Source organism: Coturnix japonica, chromosome 1, assembly GCF_001577835.2.
Source record: "Coturnix japonica isolate 7356 chromosome 1, Coturnix japonica 2.1, whole genome shotgun sequence".
NCBI lineage: Eukaryota > Metazoa > Chordata > Aves > Galliformes > Phasianidae > Coturnix > Coturnix japonica.
Window position 1 is genome coordinate 96,000,779 of NC_029516.1, and position 20,015 is coordinate 96,020,793.

Here is a 20,015-nt window from a genome sequence, read left to right on the forward strand (position 1 = left end):
CATAAATAACTACGACTGTGACCTGCTTTCCTTAACTACCTCAGCTTGTGAGGAAAGCCGCCTCGCTGCGCTGTGGTAACAGCCAAGCTTCCCGCCCAGCTCCGAGCCCGCCCGGAGTCCGCGCGCATGCGCGGGGCGGGAAACGTGGAGCCGCGCTGGAGCTGGGCCGGGCTGTGTTGCAGGTAGAGGGGATGGGGATGGGGATGGGGGTGGATGATACAGCGGTTGAGGCTGAGGGGAGAGGTATGCGGGGCAGCCATGGGTCTGATGCTTTCTGTGGGTGTGCGGTACGGAGCGGCGTGTCGGGCGGCCTAATTTCTTCCTTGCGGTTAAAGCCCTGCAGCTCCGGCGGGCGGGAGTGGCTTCTGTTGGCTGTGTGGAGTCGGGTCGGCCTCCCCCAGAAGGGGGAGAGATGCAGATCCTGCCCCGATCCAGTAACCTGCCCTGCCAGTAACCTCTAACGCTGTAATCACGGCTCTTCCTGATCTTCCTGAACCTGCTGTCCTGTCAGTTTCTGTAGTGCTTGCTATATCCACGTTAATTTGAATCGTGGTCATAGGGAAGAGGAATTTAGGCAGGGTTTTGCTCTGGTTTCCTTAGAAGATATGAAGGTCATCACTTGTGAGATAGCGTGGCACAACAAGGAGCCTGTGTACAGTTTGGACTTCCAGCACGGAACTGATGGGAAGATCAACCGACTGGCCTCTGCAGGTGTGGACACGGCTGTCCGGGTATGTCTCACACCTCTTATGTTTTCTGGTGTAACTAAAATATGACATGTACTCTTACCTGAGGTGTCCCTGGCAGTGTTCAAGGGGCGTCTGGATGAGGAGCTACGAGATATGGTTTAGTGGTTTGTGGTAGCAACAGTAATGGGAGGATGGTTGGACTCGATGATCTTGTAGGTCCTTTCTAAGGTTGCGATTCGATGATTCTATACTACAGTATAGTCACGCCTCTAGCTCCAAGAGGGAAAATTTGTGGTACCACTGCAGCTTTACCTATGGAAGCTTCAGATCATAAGTTCAGAATGATGGTCCAAGGAGTAAATAGTGAATTATTGTAGTGAGACAAGATTATATCTTGTTTCCAAAAACTACCTGCATTGCTTTTGTAACTAGATATGGAAAGTGGAAAAAGGACCGGATGGAAAAGCTATTGTGGAATTCTTGTCCAATCTCGCCCGCCATACCAAAGCAGTCAATGTCGTGCGCTTCTCTCCCAATGGTGAAGTCCTCGCATCTGGTGCTGATGGTGAGTAACAGTGCTCAGTGATGCTAATGAAAAGAAGCTCTGCGTGCATCTGGTGATTGAAGGGAGAAAAGCGAACACACAAACTTGTTCATACCTCTCGCTCACGCTTTCAGTTTCAGATTCCTACATGCCCAGTGACTGTAAGCAGTAAATGCTTGTCAAGCAGTTAGATCCTGAATAACTTTTAATGCCTGAGTCTGAGAAGCTGTTTTCCAGGCATAAGATAAATAACTGCACGTGTTTTCCAGAAGGGGAGATTGAGTGGATTACCTAGTGTCACAGTGAGAAGCTGTGGCTGAATCTGTGTGTTTCTCCCTATCTCTCCAGGGTGATGTGGTTTCTTCAGTCCCAGTAAGGACAGCAGTGGGTAGGGGTGTGTCCTATGAAGCTGAGTGTTACCTTCTTCACTAGAAGATTTTCACAAAGCATTATGTACGGAACCATAGCCAGCTCTAATCCAAAGCAAACTGAAAGTTAAGCCTTGCACTCTCATCTTACTCCTGGGAATCTCTCTTTCATTTTTTTTTTAATTAAAGCATTACATATAAAATAAAAGGTTTAGGCAGTCTAGGAGCTTCTCTTCCCCTTGACAATTTAAGATCTGTTCTACATATGTCATATGTGAGATGAACAATGAACTAAATGTAATGTGTTAACAAATGGGTAGGAAAGAAAGAAGCTTTGTATTATTTCTTGAACAGATGCTGTTATTTTACTATGGAAGCTGAATGATAGCAAAGAATTGGAACCACTGGCTTTTCAGGATGAAGATGAAGCTCAGCTCAACAAGGAAAACTGGACAGTTGTTAAAACTTTAAGGTATTTTAGTGTTTTTGAGATGTTCTTCAGTGTTTTTGATTGCACAGTGACTTTTATCATCTAGTACAGACTTCTGCTCAGTGATGTTAGGACTTCAACACTCTCTAGAATTTACTTACTGCGAGTTCATCTTTTTACTGTCTGTAATTCATTTTTTGTTTGATACAGGGCCATCCTGCATCTGCTGTTACAGCATTAATTGTGACATAAAGAATTTGCATGGCATAGCTGATCCGCTCTGAAATTGGTTCCTGAGATTTGCAATCACTTAAGCTTTAATGCCTGTATATAAGTAAATATCAAGTTTTATATATTAGCTTCATAGTGCAAATTTTGATCGTTATTAAAACAAAAAACATCAGTAGCAGAAATAGTTTGGGCACATTTGCCAGATTGTAGCTGTGAGGCTGGAGGAGTCTTTTTCAACTAGTTCTTTTAAATAGTTGAAAATCTACACTGGCCAGCTTTAGTTTCAATCTATGTTGCAATTAAGAAGATAGATACACTTAACCTGCAAAGACCAGGTAAGTATTGCTGACTGTGGCTAAGGCATCAAACCACTGCTGGTTTGCACTTGCAGTACTGTGTGTGGTGATCTGTTCTCACTCTCAGCAGAAGACTGGAAAGAAATGGGTGATTCTATACCCATTTTGGGTTTGTTCAGCCTAGAAAAGAGAAGGTTGCGGGGTGACCTCATTGCAGCCTTTCAATACCTGAAGGGAACTTACACCCAGGAGGGGAGTAAACTCTTTGAAATGGCTGACAATAGCAGGACACGGGGAAATGGTTTTTAAGTTAAAAGAGGGAAGATTTAGGTTGGATGTTAGGGGAAGTTCTTCACTAGGAGAGTGGTGAGGCCTGGAACAGGCTGCCCAGGGAGGTTGTGGATGCCCCGTCCTTGGAGGTGTTCAAGACCAGGTTGGATGGGCCCTGGGCAACCTGATCTAGTAAATGTGTATGTTTGGTGGCCGCTGGCCAGGCAGGGGGGTTGGAACTACATGATCCTTGAGGTCCCTTCCAACCCGGGTCATTCTGTGATTCTGTGTGATTCTGTGGTTCTGCAATCTGCGGTAGTTTTTTGTGAGATGTATATTTGTTTTGCTTTCCGTGTAGTATCTGTTAGAAGTTTTGGTCTCTGTCTATGCTGATAAAATCATTCAGAATTACACTTGTTTATGAAACGTAAGTCACTGCTATCCATAACCAATACGTTCCTTGCAACTATTGAGATTTATGTAGGAACAGTTTCAAATGTGTGTGATTTTTTAATTATTATTATATTTTTTTAACCCCAAAACATGTACAGCTGTTACATTTACCTGTACCTGTTTGTCTTAATGATCAGTTCCTTTGCTGGCTTTTAGAGGCCACTTAGAAGACGTGTATGATATTTGTTGGACCTCAGATGGGAATTACATGGCATCTGCCTCCGTAGATAACACGGCTATAATGTGGGATGTCATTAAAGGTAAGTACTGCATTTTATCCATTGTGGTTCCAGCCCTGATGTATCCCTGGGTATTTACCAAAGTAATTAAGCGCATCTTTATTTAGTGAGAGAACAGTCAACTTACTTGGTAGATTTCTGGAATTGTGAGGCATTTAAAGATTTAAAGATACTTTCAGGTCAACAAAGTTTATACACAAGTAATCACTTCAGATTACTTGGAAAGTGAATGTCACCCTTTCTTCCCACCTCCCTCAATCAAGCTCATACCCCACGCTCCCCAACAAGTAAACAAAATTTGACTGGTATCAACGAACTACTTCAGTTAAATCCAGAAGAACTTAGAAGGTGGTTGTTTTGCAAGCTATGACACTTCTTTACACTATGGTCAGCAAAACGCTTTTGTTCATTCTCATCCCTCTGCTGTGGGATTGCTCATATTCTCCTAGAAAAGCCCTGTGGAGGTTTGACCAGTTTAGAATATTTAGGACACTGCAGTTCCCAACTGCGTGTTTATAGCTGCCAATAACCAACTACTTTAGGCTCCTTGACAGGAGTTTAGTATTTTCTGATGAGGCAATGTGATCGTTACTTTCACTTCTAATTTCATGTGGATATAGTTGACTTTCCCTAAGTATAACTTCCATAAGTATAAGCATTCTTGCTGCTTTCTTTTAGCGTGGAATTACTGCTGTGGAGGAAATGTATATCTTCTAGGCAGTATCAGAACTAGTAAGTCAGAAGTAAGAAGCCAGTACTGGAAGATATAGGACTTGTGTTGAAGTTGTTAGCCATGAAAGTAAAGAGTTCAAGGAGAGCTGAGATTGCATAGTTTAAGAACAACAACAAGAAAACAAAACAAAAACCTGAATGAAAGAAAGAATATTAATAAAAGAAATCCATGGGGTTTGTTGAGTACAAAGACAACATCACTGGCTTAAGGAATTGTTTACTGCTGGAAACTCAGAGGACATCCTGGCTGCCCAGGGAGGTGGTGGAGTCTCCTCTGGAGATATCAAGACCCACCTGGACGCCTACTGTGTGACGTGGTGTAGGGAGCCTGCTTTAGCAGGTGGATTGGGCTCAATGATCTTAGAGGTCCTTCCAACCCCTACAATTCTGTGATTCTGTGAGAAGTACCATTGTGTGCTCACTTTCTTCTTATGCTCTTAGGCATCTGCTGTTGGGCACTGTCTGAGAACAGGGACTTTCGGACCAGAAAGACTTACGGAAATTTGCAGCACGACCTCAACTCTTTGTTATCTTTTCAAAGGGCTGCGTAACTGACAGTTAAAATGAAGTATTTTATGAGAATGACATGTACCTGTACGTTGTCCTAGCACCAAAAATTTTGATATGCTTTTAGTTTTGAAATGTGCACATTTGATGCGTGACCCAGGCTGCTTATCTGAGTTAGTTCTCAGGGAACAGCCCTTGAATTGTCATTGCCAATTGTCTGCATCTAGCTGCTTTATTTCTAGAATTTACCTGTTTCTAACATTCTTGTCAGGTGCCACCGGGATAGATTTGCATGTTCAAAAGATTATTTGTTAACATTTTAAAACATTCTACTTTGTTTTATTTCTGAAATGAAGAAATGTTTTTAAAGCATGTTTGAATTGAAAATTTGGGAACTGTTTGTAATTTCAGGACAGAAGATTTCAATATTAAATGAACACAAGAGTTATGTCCAAGGAATAACCTGGGATCCTCTAGGCCAGTACATTGCAACTCTGAGTTGTGATAGGTGAGCTGTTGCTCTAAGTGTTTTGCCTTGATGTTCTTTCTTAAACATACTTATAAGTCGTGCTCAGGTATATGCTATAAATGTGACTTTTGTATGGGTTCGCATTGTTCTGTAAGAAGGTTGAGGTGAAAGCAACATGCTAATTTAGTTAGCTTTATGACTGTGCTAAATGATTCCTGAGGTATGAATGTCTTCTAAATGACAGGTAAGCTTAGGTAACCTTTCAAAGAAAATTGTCTTTAGGCAATAAGTTTTCATGCCATTAGCCATGAGAGATACCAGATGCATCTTAAAGAGACGGCTGCATTCTCTGGTTGTCAGTGAGTTAATAAGTCCATCCTTATCAATACATTTTACAGAAAGATACGAACAGGTTAAGTAATCAGTTCAAGTGTTTTTCCACGGATACCTTTCTTTTGCCCTCTTGCTCCCTCCCATCCCCAGCAGTTTTGTAAGTGATGTCACTGGGAAAGCAAATGCACGCTTCATAAAAGTTGGGCCTTGTCAGAACTTTGCAGTTCAGCTTAAACTGTTAAGGGCATGTGTGCTGCTCTGAAGGGATTGCAGCTGGCTAATAAATGCATGTCGTCTGGCACCCACTGCAAAGAAAATTGCTGTCATAGTGCAGAAGTAGTGTTAAGATTTACAGTAGGCTATGAGAAATGGTGAGTTAATGACTTCTAGTTCATTATGAGCCTCTGTTTTTTGATAATCACTTACGTGAAATTTGCTTGCTTTTATTAAAATGAACAGCAGCAAAACATGAGTAATATTGTGATGCACAAGTTTTTCTTGGAGTCAAGTCACAAACTAGAGCATGAACTAATGTGAGTAGAGGAAGTTCCCTACCTCCTCACGTTTCAGACACTTCTGCAAGGTTGGCAAATATTATCTAGCTCAGCAAGAGTCCAACAAGAGCCAGTGCTGGTGCTTGGACTGGATGTTCAGCAGCCTGGAGTGGGGAGATTTCCTCTACTTTTGCCAGGCCAGCTTAGCTGTGTGGCACCCAGAGCCTGTGGTTCCACAGCTGCCTCAAACCTACTGCTGAATGCCACAGCATCGCCTTCTGTTTTTTCCTCCTTCTTCCATCAGGACTTTGTGGAGCTGATTCAGCAAAGCAAAACTATCTTCTGTTAGGTTAGTCTTCTACCAGCCTAACCAGTGTAACCCAGCAAAAGCTTTAGTGGGTGTCAGAGCTGGCAGAAGGAGCGGGACATTTAGACAAGCCCTTAGAATTGCTTTGGCTACCTGCTGTTTTAGTGAGATGAAGTCAGCAGAGCTCAAACATTCTCCTTTCTGTAACACTCCAGTTTTCATTTATTCCTAAGAAAACTCAATGAAAGCCCCTAAATGTAGCTAATGGTGAGATGAGTTCCCACATCACATGAGCATAGTAGCTACTGCAGCACAGGTAGGAATGGCATAGCTGTTTGCTATGCATTAAATTCCTTTATTCTTCCATTAATACGTGTGCTGGTACTTTAGAAACCCGATTGAGTCAAATACTTGTCAGCAACTAATTGGTTGCATAGCCATAAAAGTATATCTTTCCTAGTGGTCAATTGTGAATGGTGTTAAAATTCTTGTGTGTTTGTCACTTAGATTTCTTATATTTGGCAGTTCTTATTGAAAAGCGAAGTGTTGTAACGCTGTGTGAAACCTGGGGTGAAAGGATGCTGTGAAAGCTGACTGTACTCTCTGCTATGCAGGGTTCTTCGGGTTTACAACACACAAACCAAGCGTGTAGCATTCAATGTTACCAAGATGCCATCGGAGTCAGGAGCTGAAGGAGAGGTATGTTGTTGTTCTACTAAAGGTGCTGGAGAACACACTGCGTGCTATTCTATATGAGTTATTCCATAAGCAGAGGAGCAAGTATTTTCCATTCAAATAATCTACACGTCATGCATTTCTGTCTCCGTCTCACCTTTATGTTTTATCAATGTTTTCCTGTGCCATTTTAGAAGTGATTAACAGAGAACTTTGCCTGCTGCTGTTGATCTCTCAGCAAGTTTCGCTTAGTAAAGAAGTAACACTGTGCGTTTTGGTAAATGTTAGAAATAGTGTGAAAAAAAATTACATGCATGTGAATTTTAACAGACTGAAAACTTGTCAGTCTGATAGTAGCTGTATGTTTATTAACAGATACAACATAGCATTAATACTTTCAGTGCCTGAAATTTCCAAAAGGTATTCTGATTTTTAGGAAAAGTGGGGTTCAAATTTTCTACATTTATGCTGATATATTGAAGAGAAGCCAAAGAGCTTTTTTTCTTTCCCCAAATTAGTTCAATGCGATACTAAAATAACAATTCCAAGGTAGCTTTTCAATTTCTTTTGTTCTTTTATTAAAAAACAAACAAACAAAAATATTTGTAAGTCTTGTTATAGTGACAGAAAGAGAGATTTAAGAGAGGGCTCTTTGCCATTATAAAAGTTCTTTTTAAACCTCTACTTGAAGAGTTAAATGACTGTGGAACAAGCTTTTACACTGACTGCTACGTAATGTTGTTCTCCAGGTTATTACTCCTTGGTTACTGGTTTAATGTGACCACTCTTAGAGTTTTTTGATTAGTTGAAGAGGGATTAGGGCCTATTTTTCTTTGCTGTGAAGAGTTAATATCAAAGAAAGAAAATGAGTTTGGAGGGGCTGAGGTTTTAAGAATATCTGTCTTTTGTTTTAAAAGTTCCATGGGGATGGGTTGTACAATCAGATAATTTTTTCTCACTTGAATTCCAGCTGACGTACTCATGGCACTTCTAACAGTGAGGTTTTCAATGTTACAGGCTAGGAGCTATCGGATGTTTCATGACGACAGCATGAAGTCATTTTTCCGCAGACTCAGTTTTACTCCTGATGGCTCCTTACTACTCACTCCAGGTTTGTGGGAAGAACATACACTATGAATAATGAACTAGGTTACTATGAAATGACCTTATTGCAGCCTTTCAATACCTGAAGGGAACTTACACCCAGGAGGGGAGTAAACTCTTCGAAACGGCTGACAATAGCAGGACACGGGGAAATGGTTTTAAGTTAAAAGAGGGAAGATTTAGGTTGGATGTTAGGGGGAAGTTCTTCACTAGGAGAGTGGTGAGGCCCTGGAACAGGCTGCCCAGGGAGGTTGTGGATGCCCCGTCCTTGAAGGTGTTCAAGACCAGGTTGGACGGGGCCCTGGGCAACCTGATCTAGTAAAGGTGTATGTTTGGTGGCCCTCCCAGGCAGGGGGGTTGGAACTACATGATCCTTGAGGTCCCTTCCAACCCGGGTCATTCTGTGTGATTCTGTGTGTATGAAGTTTGTTGTTTATTACTTTAAGTGTGCATAAAGATTGCTTTCAGACTACTAGGGGATGTTTATTTATCTGAATGATGCCATTCCTCATTTATCATCTTCCCATGGAAAGAAATAGAGGCTTCACAATACTTTTTCGTTAGTGGCTCAGAACTTCAATTTTCTCTGTGATAAGGATGATATTTATGGCATTTTTGAAGCATATAAATAGCAATGGTTTCTGTTAAAGTAGAAATGAAAAGCTAGTATTTTCTTTTGACTGACAGGTCTTGGTTGTTTGTATTCTTTCTTAAAAACATCATGCAGTTATAGTAAAAATAACATTGCAAGGAGGGGATCAGTTTGCTCACTTAAGCACAGCATTTATAGATGTCTGGCAACATAAAAAAGAAGCTTTGAGGGGGAAGTGTTTAAGGGAAACACAAACAGCATTAAATAAATATTTGGGATGCCTTTTTAAGATGTATTCGAGTTGCACAGCTCTTGCCCAACTAAATGACAAGTTTAATTCTTGAGAAGTAAAATGTTTGCAGACATAAAGTGTGTAGTCAGTACCTTTTGACTTGATGAGTAATGCTTTTGCCTTTATTTTTGCAGCTGGCTGTGTTGAATCAGGAGAAAATGTGACAAACACCACATATGTTTTCTCCAGAAATAATCTTAAAAGGTAGAGTTTAATAAGAAATAAATATTATTTTATTTAAAATAATAATAATAATAATAATCAAATGCTGTTTTCTGAAATACTTATTCTTAAAGGCCCATGGGTCATCTGCCCTGTCCGGGAAAGGCAACTCTTGCTGTTCGCTGCTGCCCTGTCTACTTTGAGTTGAGACGAGCACTTAATAAAGGTACTGCAAATCCTTCAGGGAGTATGATCTTTACAGCAAATATGTGAAAAGGCCAACGTGATTGTTTATTTTCAGGCCATACAATTTTATGCCTTAGCCTTTTAACATTCCATTAAGATAGTGTCGTACCACATCTTAGAAGCTGTTTCCTGATTCTAAGACCGTGAATTTACCTCAGGTACCTTGTGAGTAACTTTTGAAATAGTAGATGAGTGCCTTACTTGGCACTGCAGGCTACAAAAATAATTCTTAGTATTTTCCTTTAACTTTTAACTATTTTGTGTGGGGGGAAAAGATGTAAATAACTTGGCTTAGCACTAAAGAAGCAATGCAATGAAATATTTTCTTTTAGTCTCAACTACCCACATCACAGAAGCACCACAGAGTTAGTGTAATTTGCAACAACCTTTGATGTTTATTCAAGGAAGGCAAACTAGAAGGAATGCTGATTTCTGATCAGAATGGGAGTTCTGAGGAGGGGAAGAGTGGTATGAAGTTGCATGAGAACTTACCTGGAGATTGAAATTCAGCCTTCTTATGAGCCCTGTGGGGCAGGAGTGTTTATATTTTAACAAGACTAGTTGTGTTCTGGTGAAAAGGCAGAGCTTTGCTCATTTCGAGCAGGAGTGAAATAAAACCTCTTTTCTTTAGAGGGTCAATTTGCAGTATTCCTTAGAGGATTTAGAGATTATCTGTTGTGTTCAGTATTTCCATCATAATATTTAGATCCAGTGTGGTAAGGAGATGAGTGTCAGCTGTAGCTCCTCTAAATGCAGTGGTTAGTTTCTGCAGCATGCTCCTAGAGAAGTGAAAATGCGGTAGTCCAGAAATCTGTAGGTGTGCCTACATGTTAATGGCCTGCTTTTTACAGTGCATTGCTTCCATAATCACAGAAGTGAACAGGAGGCCCATATTCTAGGAATTTTGGAAAGTAGCTAGCTAGTGGTCCAATGGAAGGTGGAATAAGCTGTCCTTACAATGAAGCAGTGCTGGAAGCAAAAGGCTAGCTAGATTGGAAAGGGTCCAGAGGAGGGCCACGAAGATGATCAGGGGGCTGGAGCACTTCTCCTATGAGGACAGGCTGAGGGAGCTGGGTTTGTTCAGGCCTATAGAAGAGAAAGGTTGCGGGGGTGTATCCTCATTGGCAGGCCTTTCAATACCTGGAAGGGAACGTTACTCCAGGAGGGGAGTAAAACTCTTTCGGAAGTAGGGCTGACAAGAAAGCCAGGACCCGGGAAATGGTTTTTAAAGTTAAAAGAGCGGAAAATTTAGGTTGGATGTTAGAGGAGATAGGAAGTTCTTCACAATAGGAGAGTGGTTAAGGCCCTGGAATAACACAGGCTGACCCAATGAGAGCGTTGTGCGATGCCTCCGTTCGCTTGGAAGGTGTTCAAGGCCAGGTTGGACGAGGGCCCTGGGGCAAGCCTGATCGATAAGTAAATGTGTAGTGGTTATGAGCTTGGCCCTGGCCAGGCAGGAGGGTTGGAACTGCATGATCCTTGAGGTCCCTTCCAACCCGGGTCATTCTGTGATTCTGTGAAGTATTTGGTTCACAACTAACTAGTGCACTTACTACCCTGCACTGAATACAATAGAGAATTCTCAGTGTTTTCGTTTGTTTGCATTATAGATGAAGTCGATCAGAAATCATCGCCCTCTCTGTTGAATCTACCCTATCGATTGGTGTTTGCTGTTGCTTCAGAAGATTCTGTGCTTTTTTATGATACTGAGCAGTCTTTCCCTTTTGGTTATGTTTCTAACATACATTATCACACCCTCAGTGACATTTCATGGTAGGTCATTGTTAGACTCTTAAGATTTGTTGTTTGGGAGGGGAAATGTCCTGTTTTTGTGTTGAAGCTTTGCAATGCATCTTGTGTTGCGCTTTATTTTTGAGTTTCATTCATTTTGGTCACAGTCATTGCAATATTTTAGCAGCAAGCCATCTTGTTTGCTCTGTAAACTGGAGAATCATGGTTCTTTGATCAGCTGGGAACCAAGGTGCCAGCTGCCAAAGGGCAAGCAGGTGGCATTTTTATAGATATATGCACAATATATCTATACAATACACAATACAATGTGCCCATTGTCCAGGGAGTGAAGTGCTAACAGCAATGTTATTTGAAGTTATGAAGGTCATCTCTGAGTTTAGTTGTATGTATCATGGCCAAATAATCCTTTATCTGTATAATTTCTCCCAGAATTTTATAAATATTTATATATGCTTATACATATACTTATATATACTTATACATAGCAGCTGATCTGGCTCGATGTGGGAAGTCAGAACTGGAGCTGAAAACTGAAGTCAAGTCTTTGCAGTCAGAATAATCCCTCTGCTGGACTGTGATTGTTAGGCTTTTCTCAGTTCCTAAACTAAGGACATGTGGACACTTCTGTTTTTAGAAGTTATAATTGATGACCATATTGTGTCTCAGGTCAGATGGATGTTGTCTCTGGTAGCAGCATATTACTACTAAACATTAGCAAGGCCAGAGAGATTAAATCAGATTGCTGTGAGGGCAAGCAGTGAAGATCTTTTGTTCTTTTGAATCGCATGTAATTCCTTCAGTGCAGTTTTACTTAGATGTATTGGAGGAAGGGAAGAAGTACAGATGAGTACAGTGTCTTATATATGGAGGAATGTAGGTGTTGAAGAAAGAAGTTTTCACCTTTGCCCTTAATGGATAAATCCCTAATAGGTCCAGTGACGGAGCCTTTCTTGCTATTTCTTCTACGGATGGATACTGTTCATTTGTTACCTTTGAGAAGGATGAACTGGGAGTACCACTGAAGGAAAAGCCTCAAATAAATGTCAGGACTTCTGGTGCAACAGAGAAGAAAGTGAAGAAGAGTCAGCCACACAAAGTCATTTCCCCAGGCTCAAGGCTGACAGAGGGGACTCCTCTGAGCACTCCCACTCTCCAACCTAAAACGCCTGTAGCTGCTGCTAAGGACTTGCCTTTAACACCTGTTGGCATAAAAAATGTTCAGGTCTCATCTTCAGAGGAGAGGAAAATCAGCCAGCCAGCCAGCCAGAGTACTAAAGTAAACCAGCCCAGGAGGATTACTCTCAACACTTTACAAGCATGGAGCAAGACGCCAAGGTGAGATTTATATTGCCATTTGCAGTCATAAATATGAAGGCCAAGACAAGCTGTGCTTGTGCTACATTTAAAGGTTTGGGGTTTAGATATAAATTCCTGGTCTTGACATGGAACTTTTTGTTCTAGTTGTACTGCAACTAAAAGGTCAAAATGTCTTTGAAATCCTAAATGTAACTCATATTTCTGTTTAAAATGTGAGGCGGTAGCAAAGTTAACTTGGCTGTTAAGCCTTGTTGAGATGGCAGACACGCTTGTCTGTTATTATGTCCCGCTATCTAGGAAGATAGTGCCTTCAGCTGGCAGGGAATATTATAAAACCCTTCTAACAAGTATTTTGAGAAGTAAAGAACCAGATGAATGGGTCTTAAAGCACTGCCTGAAGATATTCCATAGGGTGAAGATTTAGATGCTTTCAGAAATTGCCTGTGCTCCAAGTATTGGTTGTCACACAGTCTGCAGTATAACATCTTGAGCTGATGCACAAACAATTAAAAGTCTAGACATTGTCAGCAAAAAAAGGGCTGATTTTACAATTTAGGACCCTATTGGTATTTCTCATAGGAATGCAGAAATTACTAGGTAGCTGGGAACGAGGTGGTCATTGAAAATGAAGGTTCTGGGTTTAATCGTCAGCTGCAAAGAAAAGTCTTAGAGGAGGTGATTGCAGGATAATGGCTTTCTGTACATCAGTGGTCATGAATTTGTCATTTCATATGAAGATGAAATGCTTAGTAATATGTTTCCAAACAAGATCTAAACTTAACTTATTCTGTATCAAATAAATCTTCAGATAAAGTACTTGAACTGTTTCTTCTCTTTCAAAGGAGAATAAACTTGATACCACTGAAGCCAGATACACCAGCCTCTGTATGTACAGACACAGTTCCTGTACCTCCTTCCTCAGAACAGGAACATGGTAAGCTTTTGTGGCTCTTAATATCCAGCAATTTTTTTTGCCAATCATATTTTCCGTTATAGACTTCTATTATAAGCCATAAATATCTCAAATCAAGCACAGATGTAAAAGCAGTTGCAGATTGTAAAGCTTCTTCATTATGTAGGTGTGTTTGAAAGGTGCTTTTGACAATATGAAGTGTGTTGTTCTCACTGCAGTTGTCTCAGCTGCTCATGTGACAGTATGTTACTGCAGTTCAATAATAAGGGTATCATTAACTGACATTTGAAACACTGCAGAGTAAACTTACTTGGACTAGTTGCACACAATGTTCTGCAGTTCACACAGGTAGGTTTTAAAGACGCTTGGAGGTTCTTTCAGGTGCTGGACTCTCAAACCAGTTGCTTGAGTGCTTTAATTGTGAATCCAGCAAACCAATTTACTTCCTTAATGGCATAGCTTAAATGACTTTCGTATTTGTCTGTTTCAGAGAGGCCATTACCATCTGATGACAGTCTTCAGAATCCCCCAGCATGTAAACGTCCTAGAACTGAGGAAATGCCTCTTTCTGTGTCTGCTGAAGACGAGATTGGCTGCAAACCAAACAAATAACAGCTAGTTTCATAATAGACTCTTCATTCTGAACACAGTGCAGCCATACCTGAGAGCTCATTTCTTTCTGCAAATGATAAATGCTCAATTCCTGATTAAAGTACCGTATGTGTATTTGAAGTAGTGCTGTGAGTAAGCTGGCAGTAGGTAGGCAGTAGCTTTACAGAAGAGGAAATAATTCTGAAGCTTCTTCGAAGTGTAGTTCTATTTCTTGAAGTCAGTGTTCTTTGATGCCACAGTTGAAGGAAATCATGCAAATCTGGCTATCAAAAAGCCATACACTACCTAAGTTTTTCCATCAGGATTCCCTGAGTTGATGTTTATAATGTATCGTGTCCTCCAGCAACTTGTCTGGCACTTACGTAGAATTTCTGAGGAACTGAGTTCATTCTGATTTGATGTTGCTTAAGAAAAAGGGAAGAAACAAAAAAACCTGAGGCTGTTTCGCTCAGGCAGCTTGGCTAATACATTGCAGCAATGTGCCTAATAATCAGTGCTCTCCAGTACCTGTGGAATGGAAGCAAGCCTTTATATGCTCTGACCGTGTCAGCATGCAGTATGACTGATACTGAAACAAATCAGAAGTTAAAACTGCAGAAAACAAGAAAGCAGAAGGAAGACATTTTCTGAAGACCTGTTATAAGCATTAAACAGTGGAAGAAAGTTCTTCACTGAACAAAGAAGTTTCTGTATTTACACAGATGCAGACATGAGATTTTCCTGAGGCGCCAAGATTTGAATTTATACATTAAAAGTGCACAAAAAGCTTTCCCTGGTTCTTTTTTCTAACTAACATTCCTTTGGCTAATAAAATAAAGCATGATTCCAATGTATGTTACACTTTTAAAAGCTGATTTTAATATTTCCTATAATTAAAGTATAGCCTACGATTGGAAACAACACCACAATCTCTGAAAACCGCTACACTGTATTTTCTCTGGTGTGTGATGACTCCAGAAGTAGAATGTTCAACCACAGAGTTCTGAGCGAATCCATTTCGTTATTGTTCAAGATCAGGTATTTATTTTTAAGAAAATAATGCTTAAAATGTAAGTAGTTGTTCTAGATAACGATACCGTGTAGACAAAAATTTCTCTTGTGACTCAGTGCACTTTTCTATCATGTGAAGCTCTGAAACGCACGGGAGGGGAAAGCTAGAATTCATATTAAGCCTCTTTGATTTCCCTGGATTTGATTGTTTTTAAGGTGTCTAATAAGTGTTTATTTTCTGTCAGTTTCTAAGTAAGTGTACAAATGCACCAGACGTGGCAATGTTACAGAAGCCTTTCATAAAATTGACAGAAAGAAGAAATGCTTACAGATACCTATCCCCAAAAAGGTTTCAGGCAAGTGGAATATGTTAACTACATATTGTTTTCTCACAAAATGCATTTCATCGTAAGCTTCTTTCTGTTGAAAACTATAAGATCAAATATGTTATTTTAATGTTAATGACATAACTGGCCTTTGTAGTCTTTGAATGTAATTAATTACCAGAGTATTAGTCTTCATTTCATGCCACACGCATTCTGGTAAGATCCACATTAGTTTACATAGTTGCTAGCCTATTTTCTCAGTGCCTTGCAGTGTAATTGGATTGGTAGGTTTATTGATGCTTTCACTGCTTCCATTTGGAGATTATTTCCACATCATCAACTCTCATAATGCTCTATCTGGTATTTTTTCTTTCCTGATAACGACTTCTTTCATTAGTTTTAGTTTTTCTTCTGCTGCTGTGATTTCGTACTTCTCTCAGCCTGTGGTTCAAAAAAGCCCTAGCTCACAAACAGTGAGATGTAAAAAGCAAGTACAGATTGCCCACTAGGTGCCGCTGTTCTAACAGGATTCCTCCACTTGTGCTTAGGGGGTAGAATGATCCAGACAGCAAGAAAAGTGTTTTCTTTTTAATAACGGGTTGGAATTGAACCTATATAACAAATATAAATTATCACCAAATAAATTGATTTCATTGTTTTGACAAACTTCCTTCTGAAAGGATGTGTTTGGTTTTGGTTATGTTGACCGTATCTCCCTATCCCTTCTTTGTTGGGAGATATGAAGTAAAAGATCTGAAGTACCACATGCAGCCCCAAACTTGCCAGGAATCTCCTAAGCATCATTTCTGTCAAAAAGCTCTTTGAAGAGGGTATAGGAAGGAAATATGTACGGACCATTTGGTTGGTATATACTCCAGGATCAGTTTTGAATTGTCTTTCCAGGAGTTACCAGCTTATGATACTCATATCGCTTCATGTTTGCATGCCTCACCCCAGTGTCAGAAGTTAATTGTGTGTCCATATATTGCTTATGGATTCAAAATGGCATCTTTATGTTGTGTTCTTTAAGCTCCTGTCTGGACAAAGAAGGAAATAACCACGATGTTCTGAGGCTATTACCTGAATGTTCATCCCTCTACATTTCCTTGCAAAGAGGACAGAGGACAGCTCTTAGAGCAGCAGGCAGAAAGGTACTTCGTAACAATACAAAGTCTCTTAGGTGCTCACTGTGCTCTCTTGAGTCCAAATGGGAAATCATGATCTGTGAGATGCTGCCCCTTCCTAGTGGTACGTATGGATTTTCTCTTTGCTGTGTAAGGAGTAGGTAGGAGCCATAGTTATTGAGAAGAATGCAGGTAGAAGCAGAGGTGGCTGGAAAAGTCAAAGTCAGTGGTGTGGATTAAGATTTTTGAGCTGAGTGTAGAGATGATAAGAGGAAAATGCAATAGACTGGCTTCATTCAAAATATCTCCTCCATGCTGCCAGCTGTGAAACAGCACAGCCTCTCCTAACCCACTCATCAACAGCATCCCAGGCAGATCTGAAGGCTTTTCCAGCACGAGCTCACACTGCAGAATCTCCAACAGACCTTTGATGAGCAACCTATGGATACCAAAGTTCCCCTGAACTTGGAGCTCTGGCCTTCTCCAAGTGTGGCCTTTGCGTAGTCACTACTCTCTTTAGTCCTCCTTCCAAAGGAGGCGTGAGTGAAGGAGTAAGTACTTCTCTGCTGCGGATGAATGAACCTGCAGTGATCTGCTGAGCCCTCCCTTATTCCAGCATTGCCTAACCTTGCCTTTCTGACTTAGTGTCCTGGGCTGCCAGTGCTCTAGCACCAGCAGAAGAACTGGAATTTACAAACAGAGAGCAGTTAAGCTTTTGCCCTGCCAATTCCCTCTCGTGTGTGCCAAACCAGAATACAGCAGGTTTTTTCTTGAGCCTGGCAGCCACTTTCATCCAAGTGATATTGCTGAGAATGCGGCTGCTTATTCCCTCAATTGAAAACCCCCAAACCCATGGCCTGGAGGCCTCTTGGCCTGCAACTTGAGAGGGTTTGCTTCTGGGAGCATGAATAATTAAAAAGGTTCACAAATTTCTTTCTGTCTGGAAGCTGTTCATAAATCTGGGCTTGTCCAGAGACTGTGAAAACCTGATCCTGGTTCTCACGAAGGCAGAAGACCTTTTTGGATCTTTTCAGCAGGGACCGATGAATGAGATCTCCAACGCTTCAGTGTTTCTTTGTGCCATGCAGTTACAAAGATGTTGGATTCATTCTGTGCTTATGTATGTAAGTGCTCACATGCACTCTAGCCTATATGTTGTTATCCTTTTATATACATATATATATATTTTACATTTCCAAACATTTTTCTTGCTATGACTTATATTAACCAGAAAACCTTCATCTTGTAAAGCCTTATTTCTCTGACACTTGCATGCTATGATTCTTAGGCACACCAGCAATGCTTATAAATAATGTCAGGTTTTATCTTGGTATAAAATTTTCCTGTGCACTTAAGCAGCAAAAATAAATAAATAAGCTGTGCAGGCATATTTATTTGAAATAACTTGAGATAGTCATTCTTAAACTTTGTTTGCTAAGGGAAACAGGCCAGATTGAAATGGAAATGGATATTTGTATGTATCATCCTGTTTAGTTGAACTAATTTAAAACCATACTTTGGGCTAAATGAATACCACCTACTGCATGCTGGTCAATGTGGGAGATTCGTAGGTGTTTTAATTTTGCCTGTCTTGGCACCAGCAAGGTTACACCAGCTGGATGTACTTATACACATTAGGGCATAAAATAAGGTATGAATTAATCTGCAAGCAGAAGAGAGATAATATGTTGGCTCTGTGCTCCAGCATTTTAAGCTTGTATTTTGACTCTACAAAAAAGCCGCATCTCTGCCTATATGATAATTTATTGCAAGAAAGCAATGTCTGGAACCAGCAGCAAGCTAAATCAGTGTGTCTCACGTGCATATACAGTGATAACACTGACCGGCCTTGCTGCAATATTTTGTCTGGATGCAAGCGTGTGTAATTGAGAGCAGACTGTACAGTAACAAAGATGAGTTATTGGTTATTGGAACGTGTCTCATAGAATAGTCAGTGCTCTGTAGTGGGAAAGTGTGTGTATGCATACCCAGACTGCTCTTCAACCAAGAGCTGTTAGTGAATGCACTTAAGTTTCTATTTTGTTCTTCAGATTCCCAGAAATAAGGAGGCGGTTTTCAAAATGGATTCTAGGTTTGTGTCCAGGTGTGGAACCCTCAGTACAAAAAAGACATGGAGATTTTGGAAAGGGTCCAGAGGAGGGCCACAAAGATGATCAGGGGGCTGGAGCACCTCCCCTGTGAGGACAGGCTGAGGGAGTTGGGCTTGTTCAGCCTGGAGAAGAGAAGGTTGCGGGGTGACCTCATTGCAGCCTTTCAGTACCTGAAGGGAACTTACTCCCAGGAGGGGAGTAAACTCTTCAAAAGGGCTGACAATAGCAGGACACGGGGAAATGAATCCAAGTTAAAAGAGGGAAGATTTAGGTTGGATGTTAGGGGGAAGTTCTTTACTAGGAGAGTGATTAGGCCCTGGAACAGGCTGCCCAGGGAGGTTGTGGATGCCCCGTCCTTGGAGGTGTTCAAGGCCAGGTTGGACTGGGCAACCTGATCTAGTAAACGTGTATGTTTGGTGGCCCTGCCAGGCAGGGGGGTTGGAACTACATGATCCTTGAGGTCCCTTCCAACCCGGGTCATTCTGTGATTCTGTGATTCTGTTTGCAACAACTTACAAATCAGGTGTAATTCTGATTCTACTCTTTCTTTACGTTCTACTCTTTACAAAATTTGCAGACCTAGGTGACATCGTGATGTGGGCATCTCTTGTCTTGCCCATTTGTCAGTGAAGATTTGCCTGTTGTGATTATGCAGAGAATGGTGTGGGGAAAGAGAGGGAATGACATTACTGAAAAGAACAAATGTTCCTAACGGCGCTAAGAGAAATTGATTTTGGCATGTGGGCTTTAACACTCTACTTGTAAGCCATTGCGGATACGAAAGGTATGTAAGATGACTATGTAAAAGGGCTGTTTGATCTTTACTGTTTTCTTCAGTTAGAGGTGACTCTCAGTTTTCTAATTTCTTGATGAATAACTCAAGATGGATTTTGGAGTGAATTCTTAGGTGTGAGCAATAAATCCATGAGGATAGGGATGACAGTGGAAAGGATAATGTACCCGCATCCTTGCTTCGTAAATCACTACTGTAGAATGGAGATATTTGTCATCTATAATAATAAAAAGCAGCTTTAAACTCTGCTTTTTGATTTTAACAGCAGGATTCAGAGGATGCGTTCTGCTTTCTGATACTTAATAAATTCAAGTTCGTGCCTGAGCATTTGCTTATAGTAGCCACATGATGGCAATATTGCTAATCTTTAACTTTATTTCTTTAACCACCTTGCTAGCTCTGGTTTTGATTCAGAATGTGGTATGTAGTTCTACAAAAATACTGAAGTTCTCTGTCTTTTAAAGGCAAACTTTTGTGTTCAGACTTTATATGTGTGATATCTGCTGTAATTGTGGCCCATGGTTGCATCCCCGATTTCAAGGGGAAAAAATACTGATGCCATTGTGATAACACAAGAAGTGCTACATATGGGTAATGCTGAGACTCTGGAAAGGTGCATTAGCCATGAAATGGGAGAATACCAA

At 40.8% G+C, this 20,015-nt stretch overlaps 1 protein-coding gene across 2 annotated transcripts; it reads left to right on the forward strand.

The window, feature by feature from the left end:
- The first annotated feature begins 87 nt into the window (after positions 1–87).
- Positions 88–17,868, forward strand: CHAF1B (chromatin assembly factor 1 subunit B). 2 transcript variants are annotated; one of them, XM_015882257.2, is made up of 14 exons: positions 88–182; positions 601–731; positions 1,122–1,254; positions 1,956–2,073; positions 3,438–3,541; positions 5,171–5,267; positions 6,977–7,061; positions 8,055–8,148; positions 9,160–9,229; positions 9,322–9,413; positions 11,044–11,206; positions 12,116–12,520; positions 13,345–13,436; positions 13,906–17,868. In XM_015882257.2, the coding sequence occupies exons 2-14, from the start codon at positions 606–608 to the stop codon at positions 14,025–14,027; spliced, it is 1,701 nt and encodes a 566-aa protein (XP_015737743.1). In that variant the 5' UTR covers positions 88–182; positions 601–605; the 3' UTR covers positions 14,028–17,868. The 2 variants fall into 2 exon arrangements, with proteins under 2 accessions (XP_015737743.1, XP_015737750.1); XM_015882264.2 differs by having other exon boundaries at positions 95–182; positions 604–731.
- Positions 17,869–20,015: the final 2,147 nt, after the last annotated feature.